At 44.6% G+C, this 16,542-nt stretch overlaps 1 protein-coding gene, 1 long non-coding RNA gene and 1 other non-coding gene across 5 annotated transcripts; 1 reads left to right on the plus strand and 2 right to left on the minus strand.

Annotated features, from left to right (window-relative positions):
* Positions 1 to 1,242: 1,242 nt before the first annotated feature.
* On the minus strand, positions 1,243 to 1,315 carry trnar-ucg (transfer RNA arginine (anticodon UCG)). The gene has a single exon. It is a non-coding gene; the product is annotated as a tRNA-Arg (tRNA).
* Positions 1,316 to 1,726: 411 nt separating this feature from the next.
* polg (polymerase (DNA directed), gamma) lies at positions 1,727 to 12,668 on the plus strand. 3 transcript variants are annotated; one of them, XM_029696719.1, is made up of 22 exons: positions 1,727 to 1,823; positions 2,077 to 2,722; positions 3,089 to 3,284; positions 3,629 to 3,802; positions 4,024 to 4,170; positions 5,325 to 5,404; positions 5,651 to 5,833; positions 6,181 to 6,323; positions 6,714 to 6,837; positions 7,153 to 7,389; positions 7,593 to 7,710; positions 8,474 to 8,548; positions 8,721 to 8,837; positions 9,056 to 9,216; positions 9,427 to 9,598; positions 9,702 to 9,837; positions 10,121 to 10,367; positions 10,762 to 10,884; positions 11,143 to 11,311; positions 11,458 to 11,666; positions 11,890 to 12,050; positions 12,379 to 12,668. In XM_029696719.1, the coding sequence occupies exons 2-22, from the start codon at positions 2,151 to 2,153 to the stop codon at positions 12,441 to 12,443; spliced, it is 3,609 nt and encodes a 1,202-aa protein (XP_029552579.1). In that variant the 5' UTR covers positions 1,727 to 1,823; positions 2,077 to 2,150; the 3' UTR covers positions 12,444 to 12,668. The 3 variants fall into 3 exon arrangements, with proteins under 3 accessions (XP_029552579.1, XP_029552580.1, XP_029552578.1); XM_029696720.1 differs by lacking the exon at positions 2,077 to 2,722 and having other exon boundaries at positions 1,731 to 1,823; XM_029696718.1 differs by having other exon boundaries at positions 1,737 to 2,722.
* On the minus strand, positions 12,117 to 16,371 carry LOC115152158 (uncharacterized). The gene is made up of 6 exons (XR_003867432.1): positions 15,555 to 16,371; positions 14,014 to 14,073; positions 13,699 to 13,743; positions 13,511 to 13,582; positions 13,209 to 13,297; positions 12,117 to 12,883 (listed from the first exon to the last, which is right to left on the minus strand). It is a non-coding gene; the product is annotated as an uncharacterized LOC115152158 (long non-coding RNA).
* Between the last annotated feature and the right edge of the window lie 171 nt (positions 16,372 to 16,542).

Consider the following 16,542-nt stretch of genomic DNA (forward strand, 5'->3'; position numbering starts at 1 on the left):
CTTTGGTGTTTCGCAAGCATTCCCTGAAGTCTCGCGATGTTGCGCTTCTGGGTTTAAAAATTCGGTTAGCAGTCCAAACACCCAAAAGACACACTGCACAGAATTTTAGATGCATTTTTCTATTCAGGAAAAAGTAAGAGAGGAACATATCCTTAATTCACATAAAATACCAGATATCTGATGTATGATTGTATCGGTGATAATCACATTGACCACGTTTTCCTGTGCACAGTATCCCGGATAGTGGCTCATATCCCGCTTAAGGGCTTATTCTGGATAAGATGTTTACATGCACATTTGATATCCCGCTCATGAGTATCCCTGTATCCATTAATAAAAATAATATTACTAATTTAAATTCATATGAGTTAAATAGATTAGTCATTGAAATATGGACACTGGCTGTTGGTCTATAACCTCGCATGTAGCGTAATAGCCTATAACATGAACTTCTGCAGAATTATGCATTTATTTGCAGTGAAATTATACAACAAATGTTAATTTTGTCTCGGGAACAGGAGTGGAGAAATATGATTTATTTATTTCACCATCACTTGACAAAATGCGAATGCTACGAGTGTAATGTGTTATCTTTGACACTATTATGCAAGCAGACTAAAAGTATTTGGTTTAAAAATACTTAACTATTAAAATTCTATGAAATGCTAAAATGTACTTAATTATCAAAAGTAAAATTATAAACCCTTTAAAATTCCTTTTAATAAGCAAACCAAAAGGAACACTTTTATTTTTTTTATTTTTTAATTGACGGATAGCCAGGGGCACACTCCAACACTCAGATATAATTTACAAATGAAGCATTTCTGTTCAGTGAGTCCGCCAAATCAGAGGCAGTATGGATGACCAGGGATGCTCTCTTGATAAGTGTGTGAATTGAACCTTTTTCCTTTCAAAATGTAAAGAGTACTTTTGGGTGTCAGGGAAAATATAAATAGCAAAGTAAAGTACAGATACCCCCCAAAACGACTTAAGTAGTACTTCAAAGTATTTTTTACTTAAGTACTTTACACCACTGCTTATAATCGGGAGTTTTTTTCGGGTTATTGTGAACGAATATGATGTTCATATGCGACAACTTAAAAACAGAATAGTTGGGTATCCCAAATAAAAACGGGATATTGGTGTGCATATAAATGTGGTCACTGATTGACCAAGCAAGGATGGAATCTTTACGTCATTGTCCCTTCATCCGTCATTGTTCATGTTAATATGTAAAAACTTCGACCCCGGCAGGACTCGAACCTGCAATCTTCTGATTCGAAGTCAGACGCCTTATCCATTAGGCCACGAGGCCTACATCAAATAAGTGAAAATATGATATTATACTAAATTAAAATTTTTAACCAGTGGCCGATTTGACTAAAAGCATATTTTCATCAAACACTGGCCAGATACTTTGTAAAAGGTTGACTTTATCTTACACTTCCGTACGGGAGGTCATCCCTACCACTGGATGTCACTAGATAGCTGGTCTGCTACAATGTTTCAACCTCCATGCCGGGGAAATACCGTTGTCACTAGTTACCACAGCCACAAAGTCGAAGTTGTCTGTATCGCAAACATAATTTTTTTGTCTTGATTTAAGGTTATGGTCGGGCATAAGGTTAACAACGTGGTTTGAATTAAGGTTAGGGTTAGGTTTAAAATCAGATTTTAATAAGATACAGTGTAGAAATGGGCGGGGCTTAACCTTAAGTATGACTTTGTGACTGTGGTAACTAGTGACGACCGGGAAACACATTGTTTATGTCACATTGACGCACGCTGTGAATTGCAAAGCGGCAGGACTCTCAGCGAGATTGGTAAATAATCACTATTTTATTCTGTTGTCAACACAGCATTCTGACCATTCTCTGCATTGTCGCTTGAAGATATCAGCAGGTTTCTCAAGTAGGCCTACGTAGCAATCATGGTTTTGGTGTGAGGAATTGAGTGCCAGGGAATCGTGTTGATGATCTAAATAGCTATTACATTTTATTTGTATAAATTATTTTATGGCTTTGATCGGATGGTTGCATGGTCGCAAAGTTGCATCCTGGCTCTCTCTCCATTCAGTTTTTCATCATGTTCCTGACCAAGTCCAAGGGGAGGAACAGGTAACTAACTGTAAGATAAGGACTAGTTAGACAATGCTGCATCTTCGTCCCTTCCGGAGGCCTCTCTCCTCTGTCCTACGGAGGAGACTATGTTGTACCTCCTACTCCACCCAGCAGCCCCACTCCCTCCAGGGCTCCCTCCCCCCAGAGACCCGCCTGAACCCCCTCAATATCCAGATGCTGTCCCAAAACCTCCATGAGCAGATCTTCCGCGGCGCAGAGCAGGAGTATGAGGACGAGAAGGTGGAGCGGAGCATCAGGCACCTACAGAGGCACCAGCTGTGGGGAAAAGAAGCCTCCCTGCTGCCTGGTGTGGAGCTCCAGCTGCCCCACATGTACGGGGAGGACATAAACGGCCACTTCCGCCTGCTGGCCCAAAAGCAGAGCCTTCCCTACCTGGAGGCTGCCAGTAAGCTCCAGCAGGCCCCGCTGCCCCCCATGCCCCGGGACTGGGTGTGGGAGGTGGGCTGGATGCGCTATGGGCCGGGTGGAGAGGCCAGACGGGTTGACTTCCCAGACGAGGCAGGTCTGGTGTTTGACGTGGAGGTGTGCATGGCGGAGGGACACTGTCCCACGCTGGCTGTGGCTGTATCCCCGACTGCCTGGTGAGATTAATAGAGAGGACCAAGACCCTCTACTGTGGGAGGGAGGAGTTGTTACAATTAGCTGGAGGAACTGACAACTTTATTTCAGTACCAGACAGTTTCTCTTCTTAGTATTTGTACCTATTTATTTGTAATGTAAAATTATCTGTAAATACACAAATATTAAAAGGCTTTTCTAGTGACAGGTTGATGGTGTACCAATTTGTAAGTCGCTCTGGATAAGAGCGTCTGCTAATAAATGTAAATATTGTGTTGGAACTGGTCAGGAATGATTACAGTTATTTATCAAGGACTATTTATTTTAGGCCAGGTCAGTATTGCAGTTTCATTGAATACTCTGTATTCTGTCTTTCTGTTTCCTGCCAGGTACTCGTGGTGCAGCAAGCGTCTGATAGAGGAGAGATACTCCTGGTCCAGCCAGCTGACCCCTGCTGACCTCATTCCCATGGAGACCCCGACCAACTCCAGCCGCCCTCCGGGGGGCCAGTGGAGGGAGAGACTGATTGTGGGCCACAACGTCAGCTTTGACCGATCTTACATCAAGGAGCAGTACCTGCTGAAGGTCAGAGTTCACAGGCTTACGGGGACACGTTGAGGCATAATTCATCACTATTTAGTGTGATTGACAGTCATTTATGCCGGATTCACACTATAGGACCGAATGGCACCGTGCTGTGCGGGCTATGATATTTTATTATCCTCAGGCTAGCCCAGAACAGCTCGGGGTTGTCCCAATAGTGTGACTCAGGCATTAGGGTTGCCTCAGGCATTAGGGTCTTTGGAGTGGCTCATGCTTTCTGTTATTATTCTGGCTGTTTCCCAATTCACAAGGATGCTTGCATTGGAAGCAGGTAGGCAGCTGCCTTTGGATTGAGACACAGCCTCTGTATGTTCTTTTTCCCACAGGGTTCCAAGGCTCGTTTCCTGGACACCATGAGTCTCCACATGGCCATCTCTGGTCTGACTGGGTTCCAGCGCATGCTGTGGATGGCCAACAAGCACGGCAAGAGGCGTGGCCTCCTGGAGGTCAAAGAGCATATGAAGAAAGTGGGCCGACCTGGGCGGAAGGAAGGGCCCATGGTCAGTGCTTTCTGTCTTCTAGTCAATGATTATGGAACGACACAGAAAACTGTTGATTTGCGATTGTTCTGTAGAAATGTTGTTGTTGCCTATCCGCAGGTCAACAATCTCGTTCCTCAGCCCTTCCTTTCCTGGATTGGCTTTGGATCTTTCCTTCAGGTATCCAAAGTTTTAAAAGGAGCTCATTGGTTAATAAATTGGTTTTGTTTTTGTGTGTGTAGATCGGCTCATGGGACTGGGTGAATATCAGCAGCATCAACAACCTGGCTGATGTGCATGCTCTGTATGTGGGAGGGGAGCCACTGCAGAAGGAGGCCAGAGAGATCTTTGTGAAGGGCAGCATGGCTGACGTCAGGAACAACTTCCAGGTCAGAGGTCAATGGAGGTCCAACCTTTCGTGTACAATAATGATTGGTTGTTACAAACCTCATTGATTTGCTTTTTTAAAAAGGGGAAATCTGCAGTTTAAACAACAACATGCAGCCTCCCCACCACCTTTTTAGGAAAACGGCTATGGGATGGAGCTGGAGAAATATAACACCTTTCAAATTAATAGATGCTGCTATGGATGCAAGGACTGAGCATCCATGAGATCAAAATTATAGTTTAAACTATTTTGTGAAGCTATACAGTGTTTGTTTACAATTACATTGTTTACAAACGGAGTAAAACCAGATTCGATTTTGGGTTGGACAGTTGAACTAACCTCACGAGGCATTCATGAGTTATATTCTTCAACAATAAATGGCTCATTCCTTTAAAAGTAAAATAATTGATATATCAATCGTAGATTAGATTGCCCTTCCTCTCAAAGTAGTTGTCAGGATGGAAATAAGAGGTTTTCTTTCTTTGAACATACAGTATCAGTCAAAAGTTTGGACAAACCTACTCATTCAAGGGTTTTTGTTTATTTTTACTATTTTCTACATTGTAGAATAATAGTGAAGACAAACTATGAAATAACACATATGGAATCATGTAGTAACCAAAAAAGTGTTAAACAAATCAAAATATATTTTATATGATGGACTGTCGTTTCTCTTTGCTTATTTGAGTTGTTCTTGCCATAATATGGACTTGGTCTTTTACCAAATATGGCTATCTTCTGTATACCACCCCTACCTTGTCACAACACAACTGATTGGCTCAAACGCATTAATGCTGGAAAGGAATTCCACAAATTAACTTTTAACAAGTCACACCTGTTAATTGAAATGTATTCCAGGTGACTACATCATGAAGCTGGTTGAGAGAATGCCAAGAGTGTGCAAAGCTGTCATCAAGGCAAAGGGTGGCTACTTTGAAGAATCTAAAATATATTTTGATTTGTTTAACACTTTTTTTGGTTACTACATGATTTCATGTGTTATGTCATAGTTTTGATGTCTTCACTATTATTCTACAATGTAGAAAAAATGAGTATGTGTCCAAACTTTTGACTGGTCCTGTATATGCCCAAACCAAATTATTCACCCACTGTACTTGAGTCATAACGGAGTCATTTCTTTGCTGCCCCCTGCAGGAGCTGATGCAGTACTGCGCTCTGGACGTCCAGGCCACTTACCAGGTGTTCTGTGAGCAGCTGCCCCTCTTCATGGAGAGGTCAGACAACCACATTTGCTTAATTAATTTAAACTTAATTTAATAATACAATAATGCCCAAGAGGCAAAGCAACAATATGTTTTACTTTTAGGGGCATCTCTAGCTTGATCCCAGATCTGTTTATTGGAGTTGGCAAGATAACACAAACAGATCTAGGACCAAGCTAACCCATCTCCCTCGCCACCTGCCAATCATTGGACAGTAGTCTCTCAACCAATCACTGTCCCTCCTTTGTCTGTACACAGGTGCCCTCATCCAGTAACATTTGCAGGGATGCTGGAGATGGGCGGGTGCTACCTACCTGTCAATCAGAACTGGGGGAGGTACCTGGAAGACTCTCAAGACACGTTTGAGGAGCTGCAGAGAGAGATGAAGAAGAGTCTGATGAGTCTTGCGGACGACGCTTGTCAACTGCTACAGGACGACAGGTGAGGGACCATCATGCATGCAGTACTTGTTTTATGATGCAATGAGGCTTACATAATGACATTGTAAATACTCTATGGTGTGTGCATACGTACTGGATATGCGTGTGTTTAAGACCATGGTCATATTGGGATTTTGTGTCTGAGAATTTCAGATGGAGCTAATGCCTTTTCAAACGATCCGTCTTTTTACGTATGCAACTTGTCCAAACTTGTTTGGGGAAAAAAAGAAATGAGTGACACATTTGATGAAGAAAAGCTAACAATGATGTGCATCATGCGATTTTTATCCGTGTTCATCCGTCTGATTGTGGCGGTGGCCTTAAGATAACGGACTGTTTCTTTGTAAGGTATAAGGAGGACGCCTGGCTTTGGGATGTGGAATGGGACGTCCAGGAGTTCAAGCAGAAGAAGGTGACCGTCAGCAAGAGAAAACGCTCAAAGGCTGAGGCTGAGCCAGCACCCAGCATACCATTGAGAGACTGGGATCAGGGTAGGAGCTCACACTATATACCAGGGCCCATATTTAAAAAGGAGTGCTGATCTAGGATCAGGTGCCCTGTCCATACAATCTTATGGTAGAAATGCAAAACGGACACAATATTAGCACTCCTACTCTGACTCTTTGTACATATGTGCCTGGAACAGAGATAGACCAAGGGCCTTTCAAAAAACTAGTTAAGACTGGTCTATGGTTCCAGGAACGATACCAGTACTACGGGACTATTCTGTCTTGCTAAGTTGTTTTGTGTGCTTATATTGGATCCTATAGGGGTAAAGGTGTAGTCCAGTGTCTTGTGGAGCTGTAAAATGATTGACTCTGCTGCTGTGTTGATTTGGATTAAAACTAGCAGGTGACTTAGCAGTGTTGTTGTGCTGTCAGACCCAGGTCCCCCCACTGAGGAGGAGATAGCAGGACCGTGCCCAAGTAGGGAGGCTCTGGAGACGCTGAAGAAGATGGTCAGCAGGCTGCCCAAGAGGAGACAGCACCTGCCTGGACATCCTGGGTGAGCTGGGCTGTACTGGGCCCCCTGTGGAGCTCCATGTAGCTAACTGTTAACTAATATAACACACTAACACCCTGGTACAGCTAACTACTGTGGCTGTGAAATACATCAGGCAACACTCACTAACGTCAATTCTCATTTGAGCTCTTTCTCAATCTTTCCTTGATTCCTCGCATCCTCTCTCCTTGCCTCAAAATTCACTGGAGAAGAAGGTAGGAGGGGAAGGACCTTCTCCTGTACAGTGAAAAGGGAGGCGAGAAATCGAGGAAATCCCATTGAGAAACAGCCATAGTCTATTCCTCCCTACCTTACCAGGTGGTATCGTAAGTTATGTGCGAAGATGTCGGAGGAGGAGAGCTGGTCGCCGGGGGCCAGCCTGATAAGTCTGGCTATGCGGGTGACTCCCAAGCTGATGGGGCTGACGTGGGACGGCTTCCCCCTGCACTACACGGAGCAGCACGGCTGGGGCTACCTGGTGCCTGGCCGCAGGGACAACCTGATGGAGCCCCAGGGGGAGGAGGAGGACGCCATGGGGCCTGTGTGTCCCCACAGGTAGGTCACAGCACAACACACAGCTCAGTCAGGGGAAACGGAGACTAAAAGACAAAAGAAGCACAGGGATGAGTCAAGTGAATGAATGAATGAATCAGTCAACCCATTGAATTTTTTAGCCACATCACTGGGTGTACTCTAAGTGCATCCACCAGAAGTCGTGTGTGTGTATAGTTACCTCTGTGTGTTGTTGTGACTCACAGGGCCATAGAAAGTGTGTACAGAGAGTACTGTGAGCAGAAAGGTAAAGAGCAGCCTAGGTGTCTGGACAACGGCCTCTCTGATGACCTCATGCTAACCGACAGCACACTGTGGCAGACGGTAAGACCTTGACACACACACAAGATGGGTCTGTCTTCATGACACCTGAATTAGCGTTAAAGCTAAAATCCTCAGTTGCTACATCCATTTTGTACTTAATTATATGTACCCATTGATTCATAAAGAATATAAGGAGTAGCGCAGCAGTCTAAGGCACTGCATCTCAGTGCTAGAGGCATCACTACAGACACTGGTTTGATCCTGGGCTGTATCACAACCGGCCGTGATCGGGAGTCCCATAGGGGCGGTGCACAATTGGCCCAGCGCCGTCCGGGTTAGGGGAGGGTTTGGCCGTGGTAGGCCGTCATTGTAAAATAAGAATTTGTTCTTAACTGACTTGCCTAGTTAAATAAATAAATAATGCGTCATGAGCTTAGTTCAACTGTCATACCCCATCAGAACCCAAAATATAAGCTTGTTTTACATGTAAACAAACACTGTATAGCCTCAAAACATGATAACTGTAAAGTTGATATCATGGATGGTCAGTCCTTTAACCCATAGCTCTGTCTATGAATTTGAGAGTGGCTACATTTCTTCAGGCCCATCCCTCAGCTTTTTACCAAAACATAGGTGGGGGGGGGGTTCAACTGCTGATTATAGTTTTAATAGCTGGAATATATAAATTACATGATAACTGTGCAATAAAGAATTACTCACAGAGAATGATCTTCCCATATCAACTAGGAATTCTGTGCAAATGGCAAATATGCTCTCCTGTCAAAGTATAACAGGTGGGTGTCTTTCCTGTGTTGACCTGTAGGTGGAGGAGTTGGGTCGCTTGGAAAGTGTGTCAGAGGAGGAGAACGGTGGCAGGGTGACGAGGAAGAGAAATAAGGTGAACTGTCCCCTCCATAGAGATGGAACGAGGGCACACCTCTCTTTGACATTTATCGATTCTTGTGGCAAGTGCGCCCTCTATACATCTCTATGGTCCCCTCCTACTTATTTCACCTATTACCTCAATGATTTTAATGCGTTGGGTGACATGTTCTATGTTATGTAACCAGGAAATGCAGGGTATTAATTCTCTACCAGGTGAGAGTCACTGCCCCTATCACCATGGAAACGGACCTTACAACGATGTCAACTTTCCGGGATGCTGGTTTTTCAAACTCCCACACAAGGTACATCAACTGATCTATGCGATGCTGACCTAATTTGTTTTGGGCCGAAACAAAATGCCAATCCTCTCATAGGGGCGAATCCTAACTCAAATTGTTCACTTAGTCTTGCATGGGTATATTGTCTGTATCAAGTATTTAATAGAATGATCCTAGAATCGGTGCAGTATCTGTGCACCTGAACACACCCATAAATGCTTAAGAGACTGTTTTGACTACAGGATGGAAATGACAACAACGTGGGCAGCCCCTTCTCCAAGGACTTCCTGTCCAAGATGGAAGACGGCACCCTGAGGGCGGGGCGGGGCGCCACCAACGCCACCCGGGCTCTGGAGATAAACAAGATGATCTCTTTCTGGAGGAATGCCCAGAAACGCATCAGGTAGGCACCCAGGCTCCACTTCATGTGGACAGTTACATGTAAGAATGACTTAATAAATAGGAATTAAATTAATTTCTGGAAAAGAGTGGTTGAAGACGTACTGCAGTTACATTGCTAATCATCATGGCCAGACACAATGAGAAGTAAGAAATTACAATTCCTGGAGGGTTAAAGTACAGTTGTGTTATCATGTCTGTTGTGTCCTGGCAGCTCTCAGAAGGTGGTGTGGCTGAGGAAAGGGGAGCTCCCTCGCAGTGTCAGCAGGCATGAAGAGTATGATGAGGAGGGGCAGTACGGCGCCATCTTGCCCCAGGTCATCACCGCGGGAACCGTCACCCGCAGGGCTGTGGAGCCAACATGGCTGACTGCCAGCAACGCTCGGGTAAGAGAATAGAAAGAGAGAGAAAGAGAACTACGGCGGGTCTGTATTGGGCAACACAGCTTTTTAAGGGAGCCACTGATATAGAGGTGTGTGGTCTGTGCAGCGGGATCGAGTGGGCAGTGAGCTGAAGGCCATGGTACAGGTGCCCCCTGGGTACCACCTGGTGGGGGCGGACGTGGACTCCCAGGAGCTCTGGATCGCTGCCGTTCTGGGAGAGGCCCACTTCGGTGGCATGCATGGTGAGACTTCACCCCTAGTGCTGATACTCCGATTGATGCTGTATTCATTTTGCTATGTGAATGGTCAGAAATGTGAGTTTCCGACAATGTCCATGAAAGACGGAAATCTAATGAACTCATTCCCAGTCAGAATATTTCAGTGTCTGTTTGCATTTTGTCACGGAATTCATATTGTTTTACAACATATAGCATGTTTTTAAACAGGGCCCCATATCTATGGACTTGAGGAATCCATTCAGTCATTAACGTGGCCTGTTAATCATGTATCTGTTACTGTGTCCAGGCTGCACAGCGTTCGGCTGGATGACCCTGCAGGGCAAGAAGAGCCAGGGCACTGACTTGCACAGCCGCACGGCTGACACGGTGGGCATCAGCCGCGAACATGCCAAGGTCTTCAACTACGGACGCATCTACGGCGCTGGGCAGCCTTTCGCCGAGCGCCTGCTCATGCAGTTCAACCACCGCCTCAGCCAGCCAGAGGCCGCCAGCAAGGCCCGGCAGATGTATGCCCTCACCAAGGGCCTACGCAGGTAAAGGAAGGATAGTGATGGATTGGATTTAAGTAGTGATGACACCCTATTCGCTATATAGACAACAGAATATGCCATTACAGATGCAGATCTAGTGATCAAAGCGCTTCAGATTGTGAAGAGGGAGGACTCCCCTCATCTACTACCAATGTGTAGCACCTCGCCGAGTACGGCTAACATGATGGGAGTTTGGAGCTGTACTGTGAAAATCATAAACTCGCCTATCCTTGCTCTTTTGTAGGTTTAAGCTTGGATCTAAGCACTTTAAATGCATCTATATTATGTGCACAGAGCAGTAGATAGTAATTCTAAGCACAACAAGGGACTCCTTGGATGTTTGGAGGATTAAATTACAGAAAGGATGCGCCACACTGAGCTGTGTTTGTGATGCTAGGTACCGTCTGTCTGAGGAGGGTGAGTGGCTTCTGAAGGAGCTGGATGTGGAGGTGGAGAGGGACGAAGACGGGAGCGTCTCCCTGCAGGATATCCGCCGGATCACAAGACTGGCCTCCCAGAGGTGAGGCAGCAGTGTGGGTGCGTGTGCTCCTAAGCCCATTGGAAGGCTATGTGGAGCCATTGCCATGTGAAGCCATTGTTTATACCGATCAGGTCTGCAAATAGTGGTTAGAGATACTTTTGAATCTGGCACTGTCAGCCTTGTATGAACTGAAGTTCTTCACTACCCCTGACCCCCTAGCCCCACCCCCAGATACTGCTGTAGATCTGGCTAGGGAAACACTTACATTCTCTCATTCTCTCCTGATTGGCCGTGCAGTTCTCGGAGGAGGAAGTGGGAGGTGGTGGGCCAGCGTCAGTGGGCTGGTGGTACGGAGTCAGAGATGTTCAACAAGCTGGAGAGCATCGCCCTCTCAGCCCAGCCAGCCACCCCCGTCCTGGGCTGTAGAATTAGCAGAGCCCTGGAGCCTCAGGCCGTCAAGGACGAGGTCAGGAGATACCAGGAGAAACACACAATCATAACACACACACACACATATATACACAATCATAAGAACACACTCACTCTCAATCATAAGAACAAAATCAAACACACATTTTAAATTAAGAGATTTAACGTGTGTGTGTGTGTCAGTTCATCACCAGCAGGGTAAACTGGGTGGTGCAGAGCTCGGCGGTGGACTACCTCCACCTGATGCTGGTGGCCATGCGCTGGCTGATGGAGGAGTACGACATCGACGGACGCTTCTGCGTCAGCATCCACGACGAGGTACGCTACCTGGTCCGCAGTGAAGACCGCTACCGGGCAGCACTGGCCCTGCAGATCACCAACCTGCTCACAAGGTCCGTAGTACTGCCCTGACTCATACACTCCTGCTGATGACTTGTCACATCACACCTTGCAAAATACTTTCTGACCCTTTCAGGATAATATACAAAAATGTATGAAAATTGAAAGTATTATGTAATTGTTATTCATAGCCTGTGAGTTACTTGTTTTACATAAACAGCTTATTGAACAGATGAGACATTTTGTTCCTTCATACTTTACTATTGTGCTCTACAGGTGTATGTTTACCCATGCATTGGGCATGCAGGACCTGCCCCAGTCAGTGGCCTTCTTCAGTGCCGTGGACATTGACCGCTGTCTGAGGAAGGAGGTGACCATGGACTGTGTGACTCCCTCCAACCCCACAGGGCTGGAGCGAAAATACGGCCTCCCACAGGGTGAGTATATCATCACTGTACATCATTCTTAAAACCTGTGCTTGATACATACAGCCCCAGAATGTCTTCAGATTGTAGTGTTGTGTTGCAACCTTATTTATAGACCTTTTTATAAAATAATTTTAGAAACATTATATAATTTAGAAACATGTTTTAAATACAGTTAAATTTTCACAGTAAATGAATAAGCAGAAAGTGTTGCATGCTACTCAGTCTGCTAAGTGAAAGCTTTAAACAAATTATCAGATAATACAAAAACATCTTCAACCTCTTGTATCTTTCTCTGTACAGCATGTACCTAGAATAACTACACATTGAATCTCCACAGGTGAGGCTCTGGACATATACCAAATCATAGACATCACCAAAGGCTCTCTGGGAAAAGGGAGATGACAGGGTGAACAGACCAGTCCTCTATTGTGTAGCTCGTGCAGACAGAGACATCATGGGATAAAGGTCCTCCAGGGTTGCCCCAACCCAGGCACTGAGTCAAACCAATGACGTCAAAGGGAACTGCAGGGTCATGTTCATAAGGCACCAAACAGAAGAAAACAGTCAGCAGCGGAGTTGTACTATCTAGAGTTGTCCAATTTCAAATAAAAAATATATATTAAAAAATAAAGGCTAATTTGTTTTTGGCTGCAATTATTTTGCTACAGTTAGCCCAAATGAACACAACCCATCTCAGTGGATCATCCGAATGAATGGGGGCAGCTCCAGACTGGTTGAGAGAGGAGTCTATTGAGCGGTTTAGAGGGAGAAAGATGTATTGTTTTTCATCACTGCTTCCTCTTGGGCTCCTGGCTCTGCTCTGGCTCCCGAGAGGCTGTGGTCTAAAGAAGGAAAAGATCAAAAGCAGCACTTATCCTCCTCAACATGCAATTGGATACGTGGTGTCAGACACTGATACTTTAGCTCAGACCATTGGGTCTGGGAAAAATAGGAGAACCAAAAGAAAAATTATCCATGGAGTTATAACTTAGAAATGTGATGTGTGCTATTGAACAGGACGATGTGAGGAATGCGGGAGTATGGGCAGGACTAATAAAGCATAAGTAAATTTGGTGTGACAGGTCATGATGGAGCTGAGTGAATAGGAGACTAACCAATGTTTTGGATAGCTGTCATGTGTGTGTCAGTGTTATGGTTGATGCTCACCTGCTGACTTGTCCTGCTCCTGCAGCGCTGCCTCCAGTGGCTGCGTTGATGCGGAAATCTCTCAGCTTCATGTACTGAATAAGATTCACCTACGCAACACACAGACACCCGTTTTATCTTGTAGTTACAATAATGCAGTGCATGGTTAGTTTGGGAGATGTTCTGTTACTGAAAAGTCCCACAAGGCTCTGTATCTTCTATTGTGTGTCCTCATTTTCAGATCTTGCTTTATGTTTGGTTACAAGTAGACACTCCCATTCAATTTGAGACAATCTCCCATCCCAAAGCATTCCCATACATACCTTTGATTTCTTGGAGAGGGTGATTAGGTATTTCTCATTCTGCTCTATACTGTAGATCAGGTTGGGAATGGCCTTGAGAATGGGAGAACAGTACACATGGTTTAAGTTAGACCTAGGCTCAAAATATCAGTTGAAGTGGGCATTTCTTTGTAACTGTAAATAAGATGTGTGTAACAGAAACTCCGTACAGACGCTGTAGTAGTGGCCTCCCGCCTCCTCCAGCCAGCTCAACACTGCAGGAAAACACATGTCAAAGGTCACAACAACATGAAAGGGTCTCTTAACTAGAGGACAGTGTCAACAAGAAAAGTTGTATTAGCTAGAGGCCCTATGGCCAGATCTACTAAGCGTTTGCACCAGGTGAAAGTTGATCCCTTGCTGAAAAAACAGTGCAAACACTTAGTTAATCTGCCCATAGTTTCATAGGTCGAGGGTTTAGGAACAAACGATGCCACATGTTGGCAGACAATGGCTGGTTAGATTACGTCAACATGAGGCTATACCTGCACATAGGTGATGTAGGAGTAGCACTGTGGAGTCAGTTGAGAACCTGACAGCTTGACCTGGAAACACATGGATATTTGGGATTTTAGTGGGGGACGCGCATACACAAACTCACTCACACACCTGGCCTCGTAGGACAGTGTCCATTGAGAACAATGCTGCAGACTCACCAGCTTCTCCAGGCGCCCTGCTGGCCTGAGCACAGTTTAATATTTTTGACATGGGTGGTGCAGATGATGTATGTGGGTGTAGTTAAGTGAGTCGTTCAATGAAATTAGTGCCCAATGTGATTTTTTGAGAATTTGGCAGTATGTCCAACCGGCCTCACAACTGTAGACCACGTGTAACCACACCAGCCCAGGGCTTTCACATACGGCTTCTTCATCTGCGGTATCGTCTGAGACCAGCCACCGAGACAGCTGATGAAACTGAGGATTATTTCTGTCCGTAATAAAGCCCCTTTGTGGGGAAAAACTCATTCTGATTGCCTGGGCCTGGCTCCCTACTGAGTGGGCCTATGCCCTTCCAGGCCTACCCATGGCTGCGATCTTGCCCAGTCATGTGAAATCCATAGATTAAGGCCTAATTAATTTATTTCAATTGACTGATTTCCTTATATAAAACTAACTCAGTAAAATCGTTGAAAATGTTGTGCTTATTTTTGTTCAGTATACAAGGCAGGGAATGGCAGAAGTGTTGTGCCTGCCTATCTGTGTAGTATCACTTAACACTGCCAGCTTCGATCTATCCCAAAGGTGCAGGTGTAGTGGTGGCCATACACAGGCATACTCAGTATGCCCACCTAATTATCTACAGATATACTCATTAATTACCAATGAGAATAATTGAATGGTTGAACGATCTATCTTAATTCCTTTAATCTGCAGGTATATCTCTCTGGTCACCCCCAAAGCCAATTCCTCCTTTGGCCTTCTCTCCTTCCAGTTCTCTGCAGCCAATGACTGGAATGAACTGCAAAATCTCTGAAACTGGAAACACATCTCCCTCACTAGCTTTAAGCACCAACTGTCAGAGCAGCTCACAGATCACTGCACCTGTACATAGCCCATCTATAATTCAGCCCAAACAACTACCTCTTCCCCTACTGTATTTATTTATTTTGCTCCTTTGCACCCCATTATTTCTATTTCTACTTTGCACTTTCTTCCACTACAAATCTACCATTACAGTGTTTTACTTGCTTTATTGTATTTACTTTGCCACCATGGCGTTTTTTGCCTTTACCTCCACATTTGCTCACATTGTATATAGACTTATTTTTCTACTGTATTATTGACTGTATGTTTGTTTTACTCCATGTGTAACTCTGTGTTGTTGTATGTGTCGAACTGCTTTGCTTTATCTTGGCCAGGTCGCAGTTGTAAATGAGAACTTGTTCTCAACTTGCCTACCTGGTTAAATAAAGGTGAAATAAAAAAATAAAAAAATCTCTGCCATTATTATAGGTGGAGGGAAGAGAATGACCACCTATAGGTAGCTACCTACAGCATATAGACAATTGTTGATAATTCATACTCACCTGATGGCAGAGCTGGGGCTGGATAGTTTTTGAAGGATCCTTGTTGTACAGCGTACAGGCACACACACACTTGTTTGGTATGATAGCTTGCTTAGCCTTTAGGTTGATGCTTGGTGGCTTTTAATATGAGTTATGTCTTGTCTGTCAGTAAAGCCACCAAGTATTGAAGGAAGGCAGCTAGCGAGCTAGCTAATATTATCTAACGTTACTTGTTGGTGACAATTATTTATAACTAACCTGGCGAAAGGTAGCTAGCTGGAGCGATGGTCAGCTAACGTCAGGTAGACAGCTTGTACTTGGAAAACAGCTAGCACACCTATCCTCTACGCCCACACCGTCTACGTTCATTAATTCAATATTGTGGACGACTAAGAAAAATAAATTCATGCAGTGAAATTATTATCCGTCTTACTGTTTAAGTTCGGATATTGATTGAACCAACCGTATACTGGTCATTATTTTATTATATAAGGCTGATGCTAAGTTTCGAGTCACTTCTTACTAAAGTAATATAGCTGCTTACTGGTGGCAGAGAGAGGTGAGGGTCAAAACGTTGTGTCACGCCGTGTTAGCGGGATCGTTTTGAGCGATCCATGTACAGTAACTTACACACATGTGTTTGGAATGATAGCTAGCTAGCTTTAGCTCAATGCTTGTTGTTGTTGTTGTTTTGAGTCACCAACGAAATTCCCACCAGCAAACTTTTTCCTGTCGTCATTGTTTGCATGCCAGTGATTGGCTCTCTGTGTATGTTTGGAACGCCGAACACGTGCTACGTGTCAATGTTTTAAAACATGTTTTATCTCATGAAAAGCAATTGACGACTTACTAAGAGAACTAAACTTAGCAACCCGAATTTCCAACGAGTAGCTAGTTATATTAGTGAAATATGCATATTCCCATGTTGTGTTAGCTGGATAATTTATCTGACCGTGACAAGGAAGGTAACGTTAGCAGAAGATATATGAAAATGTTTTCCCGCTTGCAA

The sequence above is a fragment of the Salmo trutta genome, chromosome 17, assembly GCF_901001165.1.
Source record: "Salmo trutta chromosome 17, fSalTru1.1, whole genome shotgun sequence".
In the NCBI taxonomy this organism is placed as follows: Eukaryota; Metazoa; Chordata; class Actinopteri; order Salmoniformes; family Salmonidae; genus Salmo; species Salmo trutta.